The sequence below is a fragment of the Abramis brama genome (genome assembly GCF_963993115.1).
Source record: "Abramis brama genome assembly, chromosome: 1".
Taxonomy (NCBI): domain Eukaryota; kingdom Metazoa; phylum Chordata; class Actinopteri; order Cypriniformes; family Leuciscidae; genus Abramis; species Abramis brama.
Window position 1 is genome coordinate 11652451 of NC_139963.1, and position 24918 is coordinate 11677368.

Below are 24918 nucleotides of genomic sequence, written 5' to 3' on the forward strand. Positions count from 1 at the left end.
TTGAGAAGCACTGCCATAGAGAACCTGGGGTCAACCCTTAAAAGGGCGAGTGGACAAGCAGAAGTCCACATATTGTGATCAACTGAGAGCACTAATAAGACATGAATGAATTGCCATAAGTCAAGATTTGGCCCAGAAGCTTAAATACAGCACAACAAGAGAGATTTGCAGAGGTTATGAAGAAGGATCAACTGTAAATTTTGACTCTTTGTATATATTTAATGTTTTTGCCAGCAAAAGCCTTTAAAACATATGAAATGCTAATCAGTGGTTTCCAGTACAACATAGAAATATCTACAAATACTGAAGCAGCAAACTTTGTAAAACACAAAATGTATGTCACTGCGCATACTTTTGGCCATGGCTGCAGTTAAAGAGTTTCAGGCTTTCAATCTTGAGGAAGAAACTGCATGTATGTGTGTGTTATTGTCTTTGTTGCAAGATACCAGAAGAAGAGCGAGATGGCTTCAGGGAGATGCTTTACTGACCAAATGGGGAAGACAAGGTATAATTGGGCCTCATTCATGAAACACCAGCGGAACGAATTTTTGTGTAAATCTTTCATAAAGCCGTTCTGACATAAACTGTAAACTCAAAATGTTAATAGGTACGAAATAAATTTACACTGTGTAAACGGTGCGTAAAACATTATAATGTTCTGTGTTCTTTCAGGAAAACTGATGACACAGCATTTTGACGCACTATGTTCCATAATAATATTCACAAGTTGGTTTGCCCAGTCTTTTTTTTTTTTTTTTTTTGGTAGCTGAGAGTTCAACTTTGAAACTGTTCAACTTTGGGTGAAATGCAGCGCTCATCACTGTCACTTTTTACCCAGCCGTCCAATCATAGCAGAGGGGGGGCAGGACAAATACTACACTGACCAACCATCTGAAACCATCAACCAACCGAAAAACACTGTGCCTCCAGAGCACTCTCAAGCACCACCAGCTGGTTGTTTTCAGAAGAGCACCAGGCATTTTCAGCCGGCTAAACACGCTGTGGTGGACACACGTTACCTAACGTTACTAACCCTGCTTGCATTTTAATGCATTGTATTTTTAGGGCTTCCATTTTTATGGGCTGAAATTCAACATGGTTGTATATTTAAGTTGTGAATATTTAGTTTTGAAAATTCAAAACATTTCACAAACATTTTAATTTTTAAAAATTCAATGATCCATATTCACCTTTCAGATTTCACTTCCAAAATATTCATTCTGTTAAAAAATACAACCTATAATATTCGACAGGCAATTTTTGGTCCATTTTATTTCGCTTAAATTCGCCTCCACAAATTCAGTGGTTCAAATTCGACAGAAAATTCAACCTTTGACATCCGGGAACGGCAGGAATATCAGTAGATTACCGATTGATAATCTCCATAGCTGTTAGTCGACCTCACCAGCAGGGGGTGCAAGCGGCTGTTGACGAAGAAAACTATAGAGCAACGGTGAGAGACTCATTCATTCATAAAAACGGATTTACAGAAATGAAGCAAGCGGTAAGTATTTGTGATGATTATCAGGGCCAGTATATTTATGGAAAAGCTGATAAAGACACAAAAGCTGTGTTTACATTCAAGTCTTCACATTTAGTTTTGTACATGTAAGCTTTCTCTACCATGAACGAGATTATAATGTTATTCCCTGATGCTGATGTACAGATAAAACGTTAAATCTAGTAGACATATATTTCTCTGATTTTATCTTAAAATCAACAAAAAAGGGCTTTATATGATAAATCATTTCAAATACTTTAGAAATGAAAAGTACTTCGTGTTTCCCACACATAGACTAATTCGTGGCGGTGCGCCACAGAATCAACACCGGCCACCACATATTGCGTTTAGTTATAAAAAAAAAAAGTACGCTATTTAAAACACACAGCGCATTCATTCAGCTGCATTTCCTTTCCCTGCTCTCCCTCCGTCTCTCTGTCACTCACGCGTCTCTCTCACAAGCGATTTTTTGTCTCGCCAAAGCCTTATTTGATCGGTGAGTGATGTAGATGATTGCTGCGCTTGCGATAGGGTGCATATTACGGAAAGAACGAGCAGAGAGAGAGGCCCGGTCGCGCGCGCGCTCTCTCTCGCGCATATTAATCAAAATCATTTGAGAATTGACACAATGGTAAAAGATTGGAAGACCGAAGTTTCACGTGGAGCATTCGGGTATTTTTTTCTCGAATTACTGCTGCGTTGCCTTATCTTCTCTGAAAAGCGTCCCGCCTATTCAGCTGATATGAAAAACACTTTAAATAAACAAAACAAAACAAAACCTATCCAATGATGAAATGTTTTCTGTGTTGACAAATCTTGTGCGATGTCCTAACTGCCGGGATAATCACACAACGCATACAAGTCTGCTAATGACGCGTCCGATTCGCGAACTAATGACTCCTTTGAACCGATTCAACCAAAACAATCTTTTAGTTTAGACTGTTTGCGGTAAATGCAGTTGGGTTGTCGAGGTCAAAACTCTAAATAAGCTGTGAATCAAATAAACTTTTATATAAATAATGTTATGTCACTTTTTTACTCTGAGGGAATGCAAATTTATTAAAATGTTTAATTTAGGTTTACATTGAATTTAGCATGTTAAGGTTAGGTATAAATTATGATTATCAGAGTTTTCTAGCAAACGACTCTGGTCAGTCCTGTTTTACTGAAACTCTTGGAGTTTGTGTTTTAGCAAGAAAGTCCAGCCAGTCCTGTACTCGGGTCTCAGTGTTTGAATAGATATGCTGAGTGGATTAGGGTGGGCAATGCTCTCAGTCTAAAACCAGTTCCTAAACCTGTCTTTTTCGGTTCCTGCCCTAAATGTATATAAACTGTAAGAGAACATTCACGTCAGGCTTGGTGACTGCAGCTGCCGAAGGCTCGTGTTCTCAATAAAGAATCCTGCTGAAGAAGCAACCAAGTCTCCTGGTCTTTCGATTCTAAGTTCACAACAGATGGTGCCGTGAACCCGGATGGAGAAAAAGGAAACTCAAAGAACTTCAAGCTCAAAGACCTGAATCCAGATTGAAACAGCAAGCTCAACAAAAGATCTGCTTTCCAGACTGCATCTTTTGGAATCCAGAGCGAAACTTCCAGCTAAACAAAGATTACCAGACTGAATTTTTCCAGCTTCCTCCAGATTGAAACTTCAAGCTCAAAGATCTCAAAGCCTGACTGAGTTCCAGAATCTTCCTTTACAACCAAGGGTTGGTGAGTTTTCACTCCATACAAAGAACTGCTACAGACCAGTATATGTGTTTTTCCTCTGCGCCGTTCAGAGAAGAGTTAACAGACAGCTGCAGGGTTTTGTTAACTAAGTTATCCTTTAAAAAAAAGTTTTTTTTTAGAGATGAAAGATACCCTCTGCCCGTCAGGGAAGATTAACATTACAGGTTAATATTGTGTATCCTTTGCTTTAGGCAGAGAAGAATTAGCTTTACGTGCTAGTTATTTCAGTTGATCCTCTGTTTTTGTAGGCAGGGAAGATTTTAGCGTAAATTGCTAAATATTTAGTTTGATCCTCTGTTTTTTGTAGGCAGGGAAGATTTTAGCGTAAATTGCTAAATATTTAGTTTGATCCTCTGTTTTTTGTAGGCAGGGAAGATTTTAGCGTAAATTGCTAATATTTTGTTTTATCCTCTGTTTTTTTGTAGGCAGGGAGGTTAAGTGTGAAGTGTTGGTCATTTGGAAAGTTAGCAATAGCTGATGTGTTAACAAGTGTACCCTAGAGAAGTTTTAGTTTTTTTTTTATATTGTGTGGTAACAAAGAAAACTCACAGAAATGTTTAGAAAAAATGCCAGACTGATCCCCACAACGGAAAAAGGTGGTTTTGCGACTCCATTGTGGTCAGAAAGTGAATTAAAGAAGGAACCACAATTAGCAGATACAGATTGAACAGAGTCTTTACAATGAATACTGGTCTGTTGCAGTTGTTCTTTGTTTGTTTGTTTTTAACCATATGCACTGACCTACACACCTGCATATGAAGACCCAACCTCCAGAAAACAACTAGACCAACTGCAGAGACTACAACCAACACAGAAGAAAAAAAAAATACACAACGCAGACTCACCTACGGGAACTTCAGTCATCCCTCATCATGATCAAGATTGTCGTACTACTACTAACCATCATGGACATCGCACAAAGTGTGGACCCCAGAAACAACATCTTCTTAGAGCTGATGAATATGTCAAGAAATGCCTTGTTTGCTGGAAAGAACGTTTGCATGCCACATGCACCTTCAGTAGGAGCCGGAATCCCATGGGTTGCACACCCTATCTCTGTCTACAGCATCCTACCCAGCCAATTCAACGGCAGGTGCACCCTGGTTTATGTTCTACCAGCTATCAGAGAAAATACACACTCCACCCCAAGCTCTCCACAGCTACAAAATTCAGCTCCTTCTATCAACAAAGATGGCTGAATTCCAGGACTCACTTGTGTTCAAACGTGGTGGTCAAGAACTCTTGGAGCATTAATCCCATCGTATGGTGTACCTGAGTGCTGCACCGGGTTAATGGATCCAGCAGAGAACTTGAACAAAATCCAACAAGACATTCTTGATCTTTCAACAAAATTACACCAGATGACTGAAGACAATTCTTCATGGTTCGGAAACTTGATAGGTAAACCCTGGCTGTGGATTAAAGAAATAGCAATGCTGCTGTTATTTCTCCTACTGGCGTTCTACGTACGCTTCCACAGTATCAAGTGTTTCATTCAACAAATGACTCACGCCTCTCACGAGAAAATGACTGGTCCAACCATAAAAGAATATTACCCGTAAGAACTTCACGGACCCTAATTGCATGTTTGTTTCTGTGTCAACATGCAATTACAGATGAACAACACAGATCATGCTTTGTGCCTGTAACTTACACAAGTTACAAGATTGAACTTGCTTTGTGCCTGTAACTTACACAAGTTACAAGATTGAACTTGCTTTGTGCCTGTAACTTACACAAGTTACAAGATTGAACTTGCTATGTGCCTGTAACTTACACAAGTTACAAGAATTAAATGTATAAATTTGTATTTTGTGAGAGTTTTTTTAAGACTCTCAAAGGGGCAAATGTGGGAATGCAAATTTATTAAAATGTTTAATTTAGGTTTACATTGAATTTAGCATGTTAAGGTTAGGTATAAATTATGATTATCAGAGTTTTCTAGCAAACGACTCTGGTCAGTCCTGTTTTACTGAAACTCTTGGAGTTTGTGTTTTAGCAAGAAAGTCCAGCCAGTCCTGTACTCGGGTCTCAGTGTTTGAATAGATATGCTGAGTGGATTAGGGTGGGCAATGCTCTCAGTCTAAAACCGGTTCCTAAACCTGTCTTTTTCGGTTCCTGCCCCTAAATGTATATAAACTGTAAGAGAACATTCACGTCAGACTTGGTGACTGCAGCTGCCGACAGCTTGTGTTCTCAATAAAGAATCCTGCTGAAGAAACAACCAAGTCTCCTGGTCTTTCGATTCTAAGTTCACAACAACTCTTACACTGAATATTTGGATTTTGTGAAGGTGTGAATCATTTTTGATTAATATTTAATATAATAAAGTTCTGTGTAACAGATTATTAATGGAGATTATCCCCCCGCCACAAATTGATTTATGATCTGTGGGAAACACTGACTTCACCTAGTTTGATTTTTCTTTTTCTTGGTAAATTATGTATTTGTTAAACTATATTGATAGCTAAATATAATAAATGAAACACTAAAATTTTAGATGAACTGCCATCAATTGATATTAAATGCAACTCGTACGGTGCAATTGAAATTAATAAATAAAGTTTTACTTCATCAATCAGTTTATAATATCTAAATGTTTTATATTGAACTATTCTATTAATAATAAATTAAAGTTACTTCCTTTTAATTTTGTAGGATATTACTAATACTAGTTATATTGGTTAAATGTGTTCCCTGGTAGTTTTGCCATGTCTGCTTATTATATTGTGTTTTAATGGGCTTGTTTTGCTATTTCTGTGATAACTGGCAACCCGTCACCTGGAGCTTTAATCAAGAGAGGAAAGAGTTCAGAAGTAAGTTTGCAAAATGAACAGCAGCAACTGTTAGTGTTGACTAAGTAGTTACACACACACAAATGACACATTTGATTTTTTCACATAGTGGCAAAATATGAATATGCCTACAGAGAGCGCGCGCTATTGACATCAACTCGATAAAACTCATCAGATGCATGTACTTTACGTCGTCTTGCGACCCTGTGAGTCACTCTCCATTTTAGAGTCACTCTCCATTTTAGAGTCTGACATCCATCACTGCGGGTCTCAGGTGAACGCCCCCCCGCTCAGCCCCGCCCTCGGTTTGTCCCCTCTATCTCCACTGGGGTCTGCCCACTTTTCCAGCATTTTTCAAATATTGCCAGTGGGTGGAGTCAGGCTCTGATCAGGGGTTCAGTTACCCTTTAACAAATATCAGTGTCTCAGTCTCGCAGAGGCTGCATGTGAGTTAACCACGCCCACTTACTGACATGTTGCAGTATACATGGAATTAAAAAAGTATGTTAGTTGACATTTTATACAGTGGTAACAATACCATCATACCACCCAGCCCTATTTCACAGTTTTAGTAATTGTTAAAGTCCATTTTGCACTTTCAATCATCATTAACCCCCAAACCCCCCCTTGGAATTACGCAATTCATATGGGTCATACTTTTCAGGTCGGAAAATATGGAAAAAAATCACATCCCTGGTTTGTGTGTAATAAATTCTTTGTTAAATCAAATAAGATTTTTCTTCTAAAGCTATTTTTTTCATGTCTATTTGATGCTTTTCTTGTTTAACAAAGACTTTAAATTATCTTTTGGGGGTAATTTCTCAGCCAAATTATGTAAATAATTAGATTCAACATTTTAATCGCTTGACAGCCCTATTATTAACAAGTTAATATTCATAGATAAGAACATCAGTGAGTGAATCATCATGTTAAAAAAACTTCACAATCCACTTCATGATACTCACACAGTGCCAGATGTTTCAGCAGATCCATCACTGAGATCAGGGGGCAGATGACGCATGGAGTTGTTACTCTTCATAGACACATGGCTGAATCCTGGAGATGGTCCATCACTGAGATCAGGGGGCAGATGACGCATGGAGTGGTTACTCTTCATAGACACATGGCTGAATCCTGGAGATGGTCCATCACTGAGATCAGGGGGCAGATGACGCATGGAGTGGTTACTCTTCATGGGGACACAGCTGAATCCTGGAGATGGTCCATCACTGAGATCAGGGGGCAGATGACGCATGGAGTGGTTACTCTTCATAGACACATGGCTGAATCCTGGAGATGGTCCATCACTGAGATTAGGGGGCAGATGACGCATGGAGTTGTTACTCTTCATAGACACATGGCTGAATCCTGGAGATGGTCCATCACTGAGATCAGGGGGCAGATGACGCATGGAGTGGTTACTCTTCATAGACACATGGCTGAATCCTGGAGATGGTCCATCACTGAGATCAGGGGGCAGATGACGCATGGAGTGGTTACTCTTCATGGGGACACAGCTGAATCCTGGAGATGGTCCATCACTGAGATCAGGGGGCAGATGACGCATGGAGTGGTTACTCTTCATGGGGACACAGCTGAATCCTGGAGATGGTCCATCACTGAGATCAGGGGGCAGATGACGCATGGAGTGGTTACTCTTCATAGACACATGGCTGAATCCTGGAGATGGTCCATCACTGAGATCAGGGGGCAGATGACGCATGGAGTGGTTACTCTTCATAGACACATGGCTGAATCCTGGAGATGGTCCATCACTGAGATTAGGGGGCAGATGACGCATGGAGTTGTTACTCTTCATAGACACATGGCTGAATCCTGGAGATGGTCCATCACTGAGATCAGGGGGCAGATGACGCATGGAGTTGTTACTCTTCATAGACACATGGCTGAATCCTGGAGATGGTCCATCACTGAGATCAGGGGGCAGATGACGCATGGAGTGGTTACTCTTCATAGACACACAGCTGAATCCTGGAGATGGTCCATCACTGAGATTAGGGGGCAGATGACGCATGGAGTTGTTACTCTTCATAGACACATGGCTGAATCCTGGAGATGGTCCATCACTGAGATTAGGGGGCAGATGACGCATGGAGTTGTTACTCTTCATGGACACATAGCTGAATCCTGGAGATGCTGCTCTCTGATTGTGAACAGACGCCTCCTCTTCTCTCTCCTCACACACATTCATTTTATAGGCAGACTTCGACTTCTCTTCTTCCTATATAAGAGAATTCATTTCAGGCCTGTATGTGGAAACACAGAACATAAAATGAATTTTGACACAATTAAAGCTACACTGTGTGATATTTTCCCCCATCTAGCGGTGAAATTGTATAAGACAACGTTTTAACTCCTACGGTGGCCATATTATTCCAAGATTAACATGCTTCCAGTTCAACTTCGTCCAATTGCGCCTTTAAAACTAATCATCACCTGTGATCCGTAGCAGCACAGATTTATGATACAAGGTAAACAATACTTTGTCACCATTGACGTGAGGAAAAGTAACGCAAGTTATACTAGAGGTCGTTCTGGCGTTATGCACCATGGTCTATGGTTAGACAAGCAACTATAAAACTTCGAATTTACACAAATAGGCTGAATTACCTGCCGATAAGAAAGCAGGCAACTTTGGCGTCCGTTTTAAAATCTTTGCTCCTCATGAGCTCTTTCCATCTGGGAAAAGTTACTCCAATATTGACTTTGGTCTTGCTGATTTGCCTGTCGCATTGACGTTTTAATTCTCTCTTTCGCTTCCTTGGCGACTCTGCTACATGTCCTCGAAAATAGGCGTGATCCTCCATCAGCAGTCTTTCAAATCTGCCGCAGTCGCGAGTAATCTCCCCCTCGCATTCGTCTCTGTGTCACTGAGTGTAAAGCGCGAAAGGCGAAGCTTGAATTTACAGGTATGTCCCTCTTTGGCTAATGTAGTCTCAAGATGGAGGGGCAACATGGCGACCGGCATTCGAACCCCTCACCCGTATGTACTTTCAATGGCAGATTATAAACATACGAGAATACTTTATTACTTGAAAGAAGTAAATATACATTAATGAGCACATATATCTTTGAAAGAACTAAGTGTTTTTTGCTAAGAATCAACTAAAAAAATTACACAGTGTAGCTTTAAGTTTCAGTACCAGTGACCAGAAGTGAGGGTGCACTGTGACCGGAGTGGCCGGGCCCCCTGTGGTGCCGACGCTGTGTGTTTGGGGGCCAAGAAGCTGTGGTTTACAGGGATTTTAGGCCAGTTAAGGGCCGTTGTTATGATGACAGAAAAAACACAGATACAGCAACAGCCACTGTTGATGCAATAATACTAGGATAATGAGCTCACAGGTGTGTGTTTATAGAATATTTTACAATGGCTTTGGACACAACTCTGCCAATCATAACCAAGGACCAGAATAATCCATTTTATCATGCTAATTTCTTAGTGAATTCCTTTAGGATATTTGATTGGTAGTGTGACGGATCTCAATTGTGCTTTACTTAGTTTGTGGGTTTGTGTTTAACAGACATGTCCTGAATCTTGTGTTGAATTATTATCTACATCTACTATTACCAAATGATACTGCAGACCAACTTCAACTTTCTATTTTCAAACAAACATTTTTTATTTTATAGATGTTGCTCTTGTTAGTTTCTGTATTCATATACATTGATTTATGTAGTTTATTTTTCTTTTTAGTTAATGGAACAACCATCTACAAACTTTCAAGGGAACTTAATGAACTTACAGAACTTTATGTTCTGTGTTTCCTTTCAAGGGAACTTACACTGCATTGAATGACTGAATGCTCTGCGTGATTGCATCGTGAAGCATGTGTGAAATCAGTCGGAAATGTGTGACCACAGCACCACAAATGTGAAATGTGACGGAACATCAGAGGCGGGTGACGTCAAAACCAGGAAACTATAAAGCCGGGCTATTCAATTGGCGGCCCGCTAATCATCTCCATCTGGCCCAAAGGCACCCCGACCTCCCTCCACCTCTTTTCCTGGCGGTGTGACTACATTTGGTTAGATATGCGAGTGGCCGTAGTGGCCCGTGCAGCTGTACGTCTATACGCACTGTGCGTACCATGAGCGCTCCGACTAACCAGAGAAACGTTTTCACAAACGCACCCGTGTTGCTCTTTCAGGAAATGAAAAACTCTCACCAGTGCCACTGAATCATCTGGAGCTGTTTCTCGTACAGTAACAACAAACATAGAACAAATAGCGCTGTTTTCAGTTTAGTTTCAGTTAAACTCGCAGTTTAGTTTACTTTGAACTGCGCAGCACCGCCCAGTGGACAACGAAACGCAAGCTTTTACTCCCGGTTCTGGACACTATTATTAAACAGCAATGCGACATCCAGTGAGAAGTGGTTCAATTCGACACTCTGTTACAAACCACAAATCACTCGATGATTTAACTAGTTTTAAATCAGATGAAACAGCCTCAACGTTCCCAACACGACTGATGAGGTAAACAGCAGAAACATTGTGCCATGAACGAAGTTAGAAGACTTTAAATCCCCTAATCACCAGATTTACAAACATTTACCATGAATGCACTGTAGTAATTTACTGTGGTTTGGGCAGAAATGTGTAATATTTATACTGAATACTATCTTATAGTAATTTATATTGCAGTAGATTAATTAGGTGGGTAGAGGAATATACAATTAATTTTGTGTATAGTTTTTACCTGTGTTTAGGCATTTTGTTATACAGTGGTAGTGAGTGAGTAGCCGTGCGTGGTTTTACCTGTGGTTATCAAGTCTCACTGTCAGAATATTTTCATTTACGCCTAAAATAATTATAAATAAAATAATTATTTCCAATAGCTATGATCTTGTATAATTCATATTTTTGTACATGGCTGTAAATAAGCTATTTATTAAAGACTCATAAATCTGCATACTGTTGTGTACCACATTTCCAAGTAAATACAATACTTTTTTTAGGTTTACTTCAGCTTATTTATTGATACTGTTATGTTTCAATAAGTAATAAATAATGTTTCAATAAATAAGCTAAAACCACTGGCCCTCCTCAACATTTCGATTTAATAATCCGGCCCTCGAATGAAGCTAATTGAATAGCCCTGCTATAAAGCATGCCCTAACAGTGCAGCGCTAGCTTCTATGTGTGATAGAAATATTTTATGTAATGGGTATTTTCAAAATTAAATGTACAGAGAAACGCATACTAAGGATGCTCAGGTCAAAGGCCATATATACTTACCCAAAAAGTGCTTAACACAGTGTAACTAACAGTCATATGACTAGCTCAGATCATTACAAACCAATCACCAGAACAAATCACAGTGAAGAAGACTTGAGTGACATTGATTTTTAATCAACTGTATGATATAAGTGTACATATTTCTTTCTATTCAGGAGACTCACTTGGTTGTTGTGGCCAGTGATCTCCCGGCCGTGAATAAAACTTCATTTCTACAAAGAGCAACATGGGAGTCGTGTCAGGTATTTGCTGCACAGCTGAGAAACAGATTCTACGCTCAAAAGAAAATAAAAGAACATCAAAGTGTGATTGAGGCAGTGATAGAAGCTTCATCGACGGGAAAGCATCGACCCATTGTCTGATGAAAGCTCATGGACAACAGAATAATCATGATGAGGAATATAGTAAGTAAGATTTCTGTCATGATGTGATTTATTAAGCGTTTATCTGCTAAAATGACAATCTCCATCTCTGCATTTCTTCTCATTTTATTATTAAAGTTAGATTTTTTTTTCTGTGGTCAGCTCAATTGATATGAACAGATATTATTAATATTAATCATATTAATTTCATTTTCAGGGATGACATTGAGTTATTTATACAGGAATTCAATGATTAAATGGGTTTAAGAATCAACCGTTCTTGTAATACATTTTACTGATTTTTTTGTTATGTAAAGTTTGTGTTTTTGTTACAGTTATGAGTTGTTTATATAATTATTATTTAGTATTTTAAATGACTTTGTTTATTTATAATTAAATACAGTATATTTTACATTAAATGCCCATATGGTACGTACTATTTGTAGCAATTTTAAGGTAAAAATATTAGCCCATCACGTCCTTCAATGGCAAACACTAAATAAGCTTACAAAATGCTTTTGACACAGATCTGCTGAGCTCATGTGCTCAAAATCTTGACAGGCCATTCATTTTCAATTAAATAACTGTCCCAAATCGTTATTAATTTATATACCGACCAGATGAGTGTGTGCATTTTCAGTAGGCCTATGCTTATGGGCCTAAGTTAAGTTTATTTGCTTTCGCTTTTCGCTAAAACTCGTTTACCCCTCTTTGTTCATTTTTGAAGTTAACTTTTTGCGTGTATTATCATATTTACCTACTGTTTTGGGCTGAACACACGAGTAGAGTCGCAGTCGGTGTGCTGGAGCTGTGAGTGAGTTTGTCCTAAACTCCCTGCGCTTCTAGTCCGGGATCCGCCATTAAAGTTTCTACCGTGATAGGAGGAGCTGTCCGGAGAGAAGCGAAGCGATCAAACTTGTTTAAATAGTTTAGACGCAAACGGTCCTCATTGATAACTGTGAAACGTTGTAATGAACTTACCGTGACATGTAAAGACATTGTTAGATTTTGATTTACCCGAAATGCTGTCTAGTCATCCGATATGAACGCTTTCGGTTTCACTGTTGACAGGAGAGTTTCTCTCAGACTGAACGTGATGAAGTTGAGCTGCGTGCTCTCTGTAGCTCTCTCTGCTGCATAGACTACTGACATAGTATAAGAAATGGACACAGTGACCCCAAAGAGTTCAACAGAGAAAAGTGAAGTCAAATAGAAGCACTCACTCCTGATGGCTGAGCGAACTGTGCAGCCTCAAACTGAGCTTCTTCTTCTTCTTCTTCTTCTTCTTGTAGGATCCCGGCGGTGTAGACGCTGCTGAGCGTATTACTGCCCTCCACAGGTCAAAGTTTGAACTAAATTCTTACATGCAGTCCTGTATCATGCAAGAACTGAAGAACTGCCTTGGAGATCAGTTTATACTCGTCACTGTGACCAAACAAAGAGAAAAGAGAAAGTCCTGCCAGTTAAATAAATAATATATTTCTTTCTGCCCTATACTTTCTGCATTCTAGGAAAACATGTCCTACCGTCTCAAGACTCCCACATTCACACAATCCAGAAACATGCTTTCCTACAATGCACGAAGAATAATTTAACCCACAGTGCCCCAACCTCAATCTACACATTTTAACTGAGTCCCTACGGGACAAAATGATACATGAACATCTTTTCCTAACTTTAGGTTGTATGGAAAAGTATTGTCTACCCCTAGTTTCCTTTTCCCACCCTCTCTGCCATTCATTTATTAAGCCCTCTTTAATTTGTTCCCTCAGTTCCACTCTCCCTAATAATACATGGACATCTACTTCTCTTCCTAAGCTCTCCTTTGCAATTTTATCCACCCGCTCATTCCCCCTCACCCCAGCATGCCCGGGAACCCAGCAAAACCTGATGTTGCAGACAAACCTAATTCTAAAAAACACATTCAACACTGAAAAAAATGATTTGTTGAATTTTATAAAAAAAAAAATATATGTTAAGTGGTTGCACACAATTGATTTTAGCTACATTTAAACAAATGCATTAAGTTGAACTAAAATGTATTGAGTTAAATTTGTTTAAATGTAGCTAAAATCAATTGTGTGCAACCACTTAACATAATTTTTTTTATTAAATTCAACAAATCATTTTTTTCAGTGAAGATACCATTTACAATGTCAGGACGAGCTTTAGATTTTCCTACTTTTACATTTTCTAGAGCAGCTGCAGAATCAGAGCAAATAATGACTTCCCTGTAGGTTTTCCTTCCTCAATCCACCATAGAGCCCATACAATTGCCATTAATCCGGCAGTGAGAACAGAACTTCCATTAGAAATACGTCAACCAATTTCCAACCCTAGCTGTTCCACACATACCCCAAATCCAGCTTTCCCACTAACTGGATCTCTAGATCCATCTGTAAAAACAATCATAGTACTCTCACTGATTGAATTAAGATATTCCTCTATTTTTGGTGCCACCTCCCATTTATCTTTTTCCTGAAGAAAACCAAGCTCAACACACATTTCAGGCAGCACCCAATAGGGCATAGGCAACCAACTTGTGTGTTCTACGATACTTCCCTGATCCATGCTCATCTTCCTGCCCACTGATTTACTATGACAAACAAAAATTATTGTATCTATTATCTCCAGCAACCTCTTGCAACAAACACTTTGCTGGGAAGGTATGATTACACCCACTAAGTTTTACCCAGTACTGTAACCCTAACTTAATGCGTTTTAACCATAAGGGCATTTCTCCCATTTCAATGAACAGGGCAAGTACTGGGGTAGATCTGAAGGCCCCACAGCAAAGCCTCAAAGCTCTTGCCTGCACCACATCCAACCTAGCCAGAACAGTTTTGGAAGCAGATCCATATACAAAGCACCCATAATCAAGAGCAGATCTGATCATGGCCTGAAAAATTAGCAACATTGTCTCCCTATTAGCCCCCCACCCACACCCAGCCAGACTTCTCATCACATTCAAAACTTTTTCACACTTCAATACAATTTTACCTACATGCACGGCCCAGTTCATACGCTCTTCAAACCAAATACCCAAACATTTAAAAACCTTTTCCTTCTCCAATGGAGACCCATACATATACAGTATAGCCCTATATTAGGTCACTTTCTTTTAAAACCAAATATCACATATTTAACACTCTTTGTATCTGTTTTAAAACAAACTCTACATTACGCCCTCTTTTCCATCATCTGCAAATAAAGATAACCCGAATCCTCTCTCTATTTTATCAAAGATATCATTAATCATTATTCAAACTGAGCTTGACGATGTAGATGTGACGTAAGCGACCTATCTGACCGTTGTAAGTCTTCTAGTAGCTGTGCCAAGAGAAATCTGAATCATTCCCTTCCGAATCTCACAGAGACGGAGAGTGTGAGCAGGAGCTGTCCATATAGGAGCAGGAGCAGCTTTATGACTCTCTATGGGCTTCTCCCTTGACTTTATCAGACTTTATGCCTCCACGTTCCCCCCGACTGACTGCAAGCTTCTCCTCCTGCCTATACGGTAATTTCTCTGTGCGACAGAGAGTCGCTTGGTTATGACGCAATCGTTACCCTATTTTTACTAAAAGACTTCTACGGGGCCCACAATGAGTCAAGGCTTGATTATTTTAATTCCCAAACCAGATAAAGATCATAGATATTTAGATAATCTCCGCCAAATCACTTTGCTTAACAATGATTATACAATTTTTACACACGTTCTTGTCAATCGATTGAAAGAGGGCCTTAATGGGGTAATTAATGAGGTTCAATCGGGATTCCTTAAAGGAAGATCTATTCACAACAGTGTAATATGGTTGAATACAATCATTTGATAAAGGAGGATGGATATATTCTTTTCTTAGACTTTAAGAAAGCCTTTGACACGTTAGAACAGGTTTTTATTTAAAGCTTTAGAGCACTTTGGTTTTGGTGAGCACTTTGTCAATATTATAAAAATTATTTATAAAGATATGAACAGTTCCATTTCTCTTCCTTACGGCACTTCACAAAGATTTCCTATCAGTCGTGGAATAAGACAGGGCTGCCCTCTATCCACTCTTTTATAAATTTTTGGCTGCAGACATGTTGTCTACTTTAGTTATTCATGATCAAACGGTACAGAAATTAAATGTATTTGATAAAAGTATAGCAATCAGTCATTTGGCAGACGATACTACGTTATTCTTAAAAAACAAAGATCACATTCCTCTGGCTATTTCATTAGTTAAAACCTTTTCTAAGGCATCAGGACTCCAGCTAAATTTAAGCAAATGTGAACTTTTTGCACTTGTCTGCATAATATTCCGGTAAAAAATAAGGTGAAATATTTAGCCATTACAATTACCAAAGATCAGAAAATTTGTACGAAAGATAATTTTGAAAAAAATCGACAAAAAGCAAACCGAATCTTAAATTGCTGGTTACAAAGAGACCTTTCAATTTTTGGTGGAATTTTATTAACCAAAGTCGAATACTTATCCAGATTGATTTATCCCGCTCTTTCTTCAGCTCCCCCCGCAAATTTTATTAAAACATGTTCCCGGAAAATGTATAATTTTATTTGGAGGCAAAAAACTCATTATATTAAAAAAGCTGACATTGTTAAATCTTACGAACAAGGTGGTTTGAATGTGATTGAATTTGAAAACATGAATATTTTGTTAAAACTCAAATGGCTAAAAATGTTTGTATGTAATGAAGGTAGTTTTTGGTTTGCAGTTCCTTCAGCTTTGTTTCAAGAATTTGGTGGAATTCAATATTTGCTCAATTGTGATTTTGATTTATCCAAACTCCCGGTGAAATTATCAACATTCCCTCAACAAGTTCTCTTATTTTGGAAATTGGCACATACACACAATTTTACACCTCATAATGTGTCTATAAATATATATTGCATAGGAACAAATCTGTATGCGTTAAGAATTGGCTAAGCAGAAGTATGTGGTCGGTGAAGGATCTAATGGATGAAAACCTTTTAGACTATAATGCTTTTACATTGAAGCATGGATTTACCTGTCACCGAAAGAGTTCTTCACTGTCATTAATGCAATACCTTCTGGCATAAAAATGCTGATGAGATGCTCCCTTTCTTATGCTAAAGTTAAACCAGTTCGTCCCACTTTATTCATTGGAGATATTCATTTTAAAAGTGTTCATTGTACCAACAAGTATATAAGACAGGTCGTCTTAATAACATGTTATCCCTGTCAAATTAAAAGAAATAAACTAGATCACATGTTTAATAAGAATACTGTAAAATATCTTAGAAAAGCTTATTTAAGTTTTCCTATTCCTCCTAAAGCAAAAGAAACACACTTCAAAATCTTAAATGAGATTTATCCTTCTAACAAACTCTTAAATCGAAAATTTTAATATAGATATTGTCCCCTGTTCTTTCTGTAATAGCCATTCTGAAGACACTGATCATATCTTCTTTACATGCAATTTTTCAAAAGTCTTCTGGATATCAGTTCAAGACTGGTTGATAGAAAAGGAGGTGGTTGTTGATGGTTTTGTTTTTACTTTACAACATCTTATGTGGAATTCCCAAAGACTGATGTGTTCATTTTTATTTGATTAATAACATTGTAATAATGGCAAAATATTTCATTCACAAATGTAGATTTTTTAAATCCCTCCCACTAATTGTTGTGTTCAAAAATGATCTAAAGTGTTTTTCTAAAGCCCTTGAGAGAATGAGAGGTGGGAGTGCGATGAAGCTGATTGATCTTTTGATTTCATATGATTTGGTGTGATATTGCCCCTTAATTTAATTTAATTTAATTTAATTTAATTTAATTTAATTTAATTTAATTTAATTTAATTATTTTTATTTTATTTTATTTTATTTATTTATTTTTATTTATTTTACCCTAAGTGAGATGTAAGATATGATTTCAAATATGTCTATTTTCTTTATTTTTTTAAGTAATTTTTTGGTTAAACTGTGTTGAGCCTTTCATTCGAATTTTTTACATACTGTAGAATGAATACTTTTGCCTTGGTTGTATGTATAATTTTGTATTCAATAAAATAAAATTAAATAAAAAAATAAAAAACAGCTTCTACGGGGCCATAATGTAAGATACAAGGTAATGGAGCCTTTTATACATTGTCGTGTTTCTTTAGAAATAAACAATGGACACATGGAGTCTTTAAACGCCTCAGATGTAAAGTTATTAGCTGTTAAAGTGACGCCAAAATGAATGGGAGTCAATGGAATGCTAACAGCAGGTGATGGTCTGCTAATCAATGGCGGCCCCCGGCGAAGCTTCAGTTTTCGGCCGATAGAGTACCCCCTTGTCTCAGACAAGCCTAATGAGCATTAAACTGTGTCGTCAGCAAGTTGTTTCCCATCATGCTTTTGATCAGCGCTGTCGGTGGAGAGCAACAGCATGGAAGGCGAACGGGGCCAATAGTCTTTAAACGGAACGCATGTAATTTGACCGCGTCAACACGCACTGTTTGTCCACGTTAACGCGGCAATTTTTTATGTGTTTCTTTTGTATGTGTAGACATGCACATTCTGGTCGTGTTAAGGTGTCACTTGTCGTCGCGTTACTTTAATATGTGTAAAGATGCACAGTTTTACCATGTTAAGATGACCAATTTGAACGTGTTTCTCAATGTGTACATTGTGGCCATGTTCAAACTTGTAATTTTTTTTTTTAAAGCAGACTTACCTTTAGATTTACCCACATATTAATCATTTAGTTTATTGTGGCCTTGTTCTACTGATATCTTAAGTGCTAGAGTAAATCAATAAATGTTCCATTGTAAATTAAGTAATTTAAGTAATTGTAAATTAAAATTTGGTGTTCAACCCAAAACATTTTATTATCATATTTTTTTTGTCAGAGCTGTTGTGTAAACAAATTAAAATAAAAGTCAAATAAGACAGCAGGGTTGAACTATGTTCTTAGAACAAGAGTAAAGTGTCTGTTTTATCGTTAAAAGACAATGGCCAACTGGAAACAAACTTCTTAAAATTAATTTTCACTTTGTGAATCACAAGTGGTGATAAATGTTTTTAAAGTCTATAAACTGTAACTGTTTTAAACATAAATGGAGACATGAGTTCTGCTATGATAGTTTGTTTGTGCTGTTCTGTCTCTGTGTTGTTTACAGTAAACATCATCTTGGATGCTGCAGGCTGATGAGTGCTATGATGAAATTAGTACATCATATTTAAAATATGTTTTGATATGTATTACAGGCTCGACATTTACGCTTGTCCGGGACAAATGGATTTTTTTGAAGGGGCAAGTCAGTGCCGGCCCGAGCCTTTTGGGAGTCCCATCACGCGGAGTCACCTGTGCTTTACAATTATTGACACAAATGTCACGCTATAATGTTACATTATAAACTAATACAATGAGGTTATGTATTAATACAAAATAAATACTTAATAAAAAATAGATACTTAAATTAAAAAGTTACATTTTTCTTTACTCTTTTACTAACTCTTTGAAACTTCTGAAAATAAACTGTCACAAAACATATTAAATAAATTATTTGCAAAATATCCTCCAACGTATTGCAACCATGGCCGCAGCCAGCTATGAGGTCACCGAGGTCCGGACCTCGGTCATTTTTTTATATTCAAAAATAAAATTTCAAGCTCTCTGAATGATTAATTAGCCGTTTAAACCGCGTCATATGTGTGTTTGCAATTCATGTCGCTGCGAGAAGGTAGAACAGTGAACGGGGCTGCGAGTGCAGCCTCCGTGTTGCCAGATCCACCGTCTTTTTGGATTCGTTTTTCCCATTTATTGCGACGCTTTAGGAAGTTAATAAAGTGGGAAGTTGAATGTTAGGGCTAGTGATATATTAATTTTCTTTTCCAAAACACAAGCTTTGAACTTATTTCGGATTATTATTATTTTTTGTTTTTTAATGTTTTTTGTGGCATTAATAAAAAAGAAGAAGCTTAGACAAACTAATTGCTGACAGGAAGATACCACATTCGGTAAGACAAACGCAATGATCATCGTAATTATCTGTAAGAAATGTACAACACTATCAAAAACAATAGCATAATACAGATCTGTATCATTATTCTAACGTTATTTGTAACTTGTTACGAAATAAAAAAATCTCTCACCTAAAAAAAAAACGTACTTTCCTGTCCTGTCAGTCTCGTTGCGCGTCCTCTTCAATTACACGCGCAAATGCGGCAGGGCGCTTTATGTCACTTTATTATAAATAAAGCGCAAAAGAAACTACAAGCATGATGCAACAACATCGTAGTTGATGTCAATTTGTAAGTCATGAAATTACCAAAAAAGTGCCAATAAATTCCGCAACTTCATGTTTGGAATGATTTACATGCAGGTTTATGTTCATTCAATTTTCATTCTATTCATCAGGATCAGTGGTCATGTTCATTAACAGCTCATGTTAGTATTGTGTAGGCTATTTACCATGGTAACTGTTGTTTCCTTAACCCCAAAATGCTACTTTATTTTCACTGTGTTTTTGCACTATATTTCTAAATGACTGTGGTCTGACATACCAACTTATTTGTATTTACAAAAACTATTTTGGAACTGCTATTTAATAGCCTTACCATATACTTTATTCATCATCAGTAGGCCTATGTGTCATATTCTTATATACAGTGTATATATATATATATATATATATATATATATATATATATATATATATATATATATATATATATTGTATTTTCAGAAAGTTTTGGAATATTTTTCCTCTTCCCAAATTTGTCACTACCGAAACACAATAATAAATAATTTAATAAGGCTTATGACCTATTCATATTTTGTTTACATCTACCTTCTTTGCTATTTAAAAAAAAAAAAAAAAGTTTTCACAGGTAAATCAATAACAATTACAATTTTGACAATATTTCAAGTGTAATTTATAAGATTTGTTGTATTTTGAATCCAATCTTTCATTGTAAAAGGCATTGTTAATCATACTAATTTCAAAGTTAAGGATTCATTAGTTTGAATAAACATTGAACCAAACATACTAACATCTTAGTTGATAATTCAATATACTTTATTTATTTTTTAGACAAAACATCCACGTTCCGGTCGTGACGGCACATTTTCGGTAGTGACAGTAATGTTTTTGTAGCAATTACAGAATTTTAACTCTCATACTAAAACACTAGTAAAACATACTAAAATACTAATGATTTGCATAACTGTACAACAATTGTGTTTATTTCCCCCAAATAAATGATTATGTGTTCCCTTTTGTCACTACCATAACAATGATGACATGTTTCGGTCATGACTGTTCGGGACAGCCACCTCACAATTGAAAGTACCCAATAAATGATGATTTTATATATATTAAGCTTACTGATATTTTAAATATTATTGTGGGATTCAATAGATAATAGAAGGATCTTTGTAAACATATAAGATTTGAATACTTAAATGCTTTTTAAATGTGTTTTTTGGTTGTGGGACAGCAGTATGCACCAATTCTGTAGAATGGCCTATATAGGTCAAATTCCTTATAAAAAGGGTCGCAGCTTAATGTCCATGGGAAAATGTGGGTCCAATGGCCTAACCAGTTGAGAATCACTGCATTGGAGCACAAAATTACTATTACTTACCCATATAGCAATGTTTATTATGGAAATCTATTACAGTAATCAGTATTGTTACATAACAAATTGTGATGCAATAAAGAAGGTCTAAATTATCAATGTTTATCCTCCAAAACAGACAGAACAGAGAGAGTGCAGAAGGGCAAAAATGTTCCGGCAAAATACGTTACATGTATTTCTTTAAAAAAAAGCCTAAATTGAAAGATCAGGAAGACGGATATGAGGACAAAGAGGAGAGCAAGAGAGAGGAAGAGGATAGAGATCAGAAGGAGACAAATGAGATGTCAAAAAGAATGACAAAAGAATGCGTATTTTAAAGTTTAGGCTATATTGTATATAATGAGTTGCATTTGTGGGTGTTATTATAGCACAATTCTTAACACCTCACCAAGCCCGGATTACCCAATGGGCATTATGGGCACGGGCCCAGGGGCCCATGCGCACTTGGGGCCCAAGTGAGGGGAAGAAAAAAAACCTTTTTTTTTCTTTTACATTTCCGATAACGGAGCGTATATTTGCACTAAGTGCTTGAAACTAAGTAGCTTTTGACGCGTTCGACTCGAGTTCGAAACGGCCTTTTGCCGAACTTGCTCTTCTCCCTTTTCCCAACACACATGAGATGTAAAATGTATAGCCTAACATAAAGGTCTCTAGCATTATATTTTGCCAATGAACTCAAATTTAAACCGTGATATGGTTTTGTGCTTTATAAAACAGCACAAGACTTTAATTAATATCCTATATAGGCATTATGTTTGTGGTGCGTGATTTAAAGAAAAGTGCGCACTTTGCTCATGCGATCAAAGGGTTTATTTCTTGCAAGTGAAGACATTAGGACAAAAGTATTGTAATTTTCCTATAGTGTAATGTAAAATATACTTTTGAAATATTCATTTTCATTTATTAGGCTATATGGATTTTATGTCATAGGAATAATTATATAAATCATTATTACATTATTATACTAATTGTTTGGCATCCAAAACACCAGTGATAATGTAATGTAGACAGAAACTCTATATCATAACTAAAAAATATGTTTGAGCCCCCTTTAATGTCCAGGTACAAGTCAAAGTTTTTTCTTTGTGCACAGTTCATTGAAGCCCGTTGAAGCTCTTAATTTTGAGCTCTCAAAGAGCATCAGATTGATGCATTTAACCTTAAAATGTACAAAATTTTCTTACGGGGGAGCATGCCCAATTTTTCTTACGGGGGAGCAAACCTCTGTCCCTCTCTCCCTAGAGGGACAGAGGTTTACCCAACATAGTTTTACAAAATCCTATGGGAAAGAATGATCATTTACTCCAACATAGTACAACAAAGTTCCTTTTAAGTCAGTAAACTAAAACTGTTAATGCAAAATTAAAATGTCCTTGGACAAACTATACATTTGGCCTGCTTAAGGGGGGGGCCTACAAGACATTGTGCCCAGGAGCCTCTGAATTCTTAATCCGGCCCTGCACCTCACCCCGGACCTCACTGATTTTCAAAACCTGGTTACGCCTTGATTGCAACACTTTGCAGTTTGAATGATGTCTTGTATGAACATGACGGAGTATGTTTTTATGTTTCCACTGTTCGATCGCGCCCGCGCCTCACACACACACACACACACACTTCCAGCATTGCAATCTTGACATCGCAGCCTGTTCAGTGTTCATTATAGCCGTAATAAAATTACACTGCTCTGTTTAAATAGTCAGTAGTACAATTCAGCGTAAGCTCCGCTCCACTGCGATGTTTCCAAGCACATTTTTGCGCAAGTGAAGAGGATGATTTTTTCCGTCAATATTGGAACGTGAGTGAAGTACAAAGCCTATGATAAAGAATAGCTCACCATCCAAATACATCGCGAATGTTGAAACATTTTGATTCTAATGAGAGAGATACATGAGCCCAACGCCGTTTACTTTTACTTTCGCTTTAAATTATTTCGTTTTGGCTTGTTTATAGTTATTTTTTTATTCTGTTCTGAATATCATTCAATTTAAAGGATAAATCACTGATTTAAATGTCAATCATTGATCAAATCAAATTTTTGTGACTTGGCTTAACATTACCATGACTTTGCGCACGAATTGTCTACGCACGCGAGGTTATGCGCATGACTCAAACACGAAAATAGTTCCACAGCGCATCTCAAAGGAAAACTCAACCGTGTTTCATTGCCGAATGATTCAGTGTTTTGAAAGAATCAGTTGAGTCAAAGATTCAATGAATTCCTATTCATTTACAACCGCCTTATCCCTGAATGAATCAGCCGTTTGAATGAATCGTTTGAATAAATGACTCAATGACTCACTCATTAAGACGGTCGCCTTCCGCCTCCTACTGGTGGTTTATAAATATTATTTCTATATACAAATAATATTTCTTATTTGTATATTCAAAAAATATTTTAAATAATCTCATTACATTATTTAATGCAATTTAATTTGATTGGTACAGTCCTTTAGCTTCTTATTATTCTATTTTAATTTATTGATCAAATTTAAGAATTTTAAATAAAAGATGAAGCATATATTTAAAACGATTAGGGAAAAATACCCTTTATTAAGGTTAAAATATCATAAATATGCCGATGTATATATGTTAAAGCTGACTGAACAGTGATGAGAATACTGATTCGGAGTAAACAACACACACACAAAAAAAAAAAAAACAATTTTTTTTTCCTGAACAAATGTTTTTACTCACAAGTGAATGACCGACCGAAGGACAATCAAATGAAAAGGCTTAATGTTGATCCCTGTATTAATATTTTTATTATTATTTTTATTTTATTTTTATTACCTATAAACCTGTCTTTAGGAAACCATAAGTTACAGTGGCAAGAATTACTTTGTGAAACCTTTGGGGGTGGTGGACAGGGTTTAAATTAAGACAGGAGTATGCCTTAATCTAGTTAATCGTGCATTATCCTCTTTTATTTTTTACTTTTATTTTTTTTATTGCTTGCATTAAAATAATTTTCTCTTGTTTTGTTTTTTAATTGCAGTATTTTTCTTCTGCCATTCATGCTTATCAGCTCCATGCAATCTTAAGCTTTTCTTGGCTCAGCTGTACACAGTCTGAAAAGAGCCATTCTAAGAGCCATCCAGGCCCGGTTCTACGGGGGTGCTTGAGGGTGCTAAGCACCCTCAAATAAAAGTGAAAGCACCCTCAGATGAAAAATTATTAATAGCACACATAAACGAGATTTTGCCGAAAATAAAACACAGACGGATTTCACACTCTTGCCTATAATAGGATAGCCTACACAAAATAAATAAATTAATACAATTAAACAAATATATATATATATTAAATAAATTATTTCGTTATGCTTTCATGTTTAATGCATTGTAGTTGTCCTTTCGTGATCGCGATACGCAAAAGGTGAAGCTGTCTCTTTAATTGCCCACTTTGCTTGCGTGCGTGCTTCCCGCTCAGAAATTTTGTTAGCTGACTTTCTGAGACGGGGCTTTAGGTAACGCAGGGCTGCCAACTCTCACGCATTGAGCGTGAGACTCACGCAATTGACACTTTTCACACGCTCTCACGCCACACATCCATTTTCTCACGCACAGAAAAATTGTGGAGCAAAGAGGTACTTTTAATATTAAACTAATTCTCAGCTCTTAGATTCCGTCAATTTTATTACGAAATTCAGACAAAAATACCTTTGGCGCTTGTAAATGTGACG

At 37.1% G+C, this 24918-nt stretch overlaps 1 protein-coding gene across 3 annotated transcripts in view; it reads right to left on the reverse strand.

The window, feature by feature from the left end:
• LOC311085932 (uncharacterized protein) overlaps positions 1 to 12950 on the reverse strand; it is a 223955-nt gene extending 211005 nt beyond the window's left edge. Inside the window, exons 1-4 of one of the 3 annotated variants that reach the window (XM_084118550.1) lie at positions 12868 to 12948; positions 12626 to 12786; positions 12402 to 12531; positions 6990 to 8291 (exon numbers count right to left, since the gene is read on the reverse strand). In XM_084118550.1, the coding sequence (XP_083974676.1) occupies positions 6990 to 8236 (1247 nt within the window). In that variant the 5' untranslated portion in view covers positions 8237 to 8291; positions 12402 to 12531; positions 12626 to 12786; positions 12868 to 12948. Of the gene's footprint in view, positions 1 to 6989; positions 8292 to 12401; positions 12532 to 12625 lie in introns of all 3 variants that reach the window. The other 2 variants (XM_084118552.1, XM_084118551.1) reach the window with 2 other exon arrangements.
• Positions 12951 to 24918: the final 11968 nt, after the last annotated feature.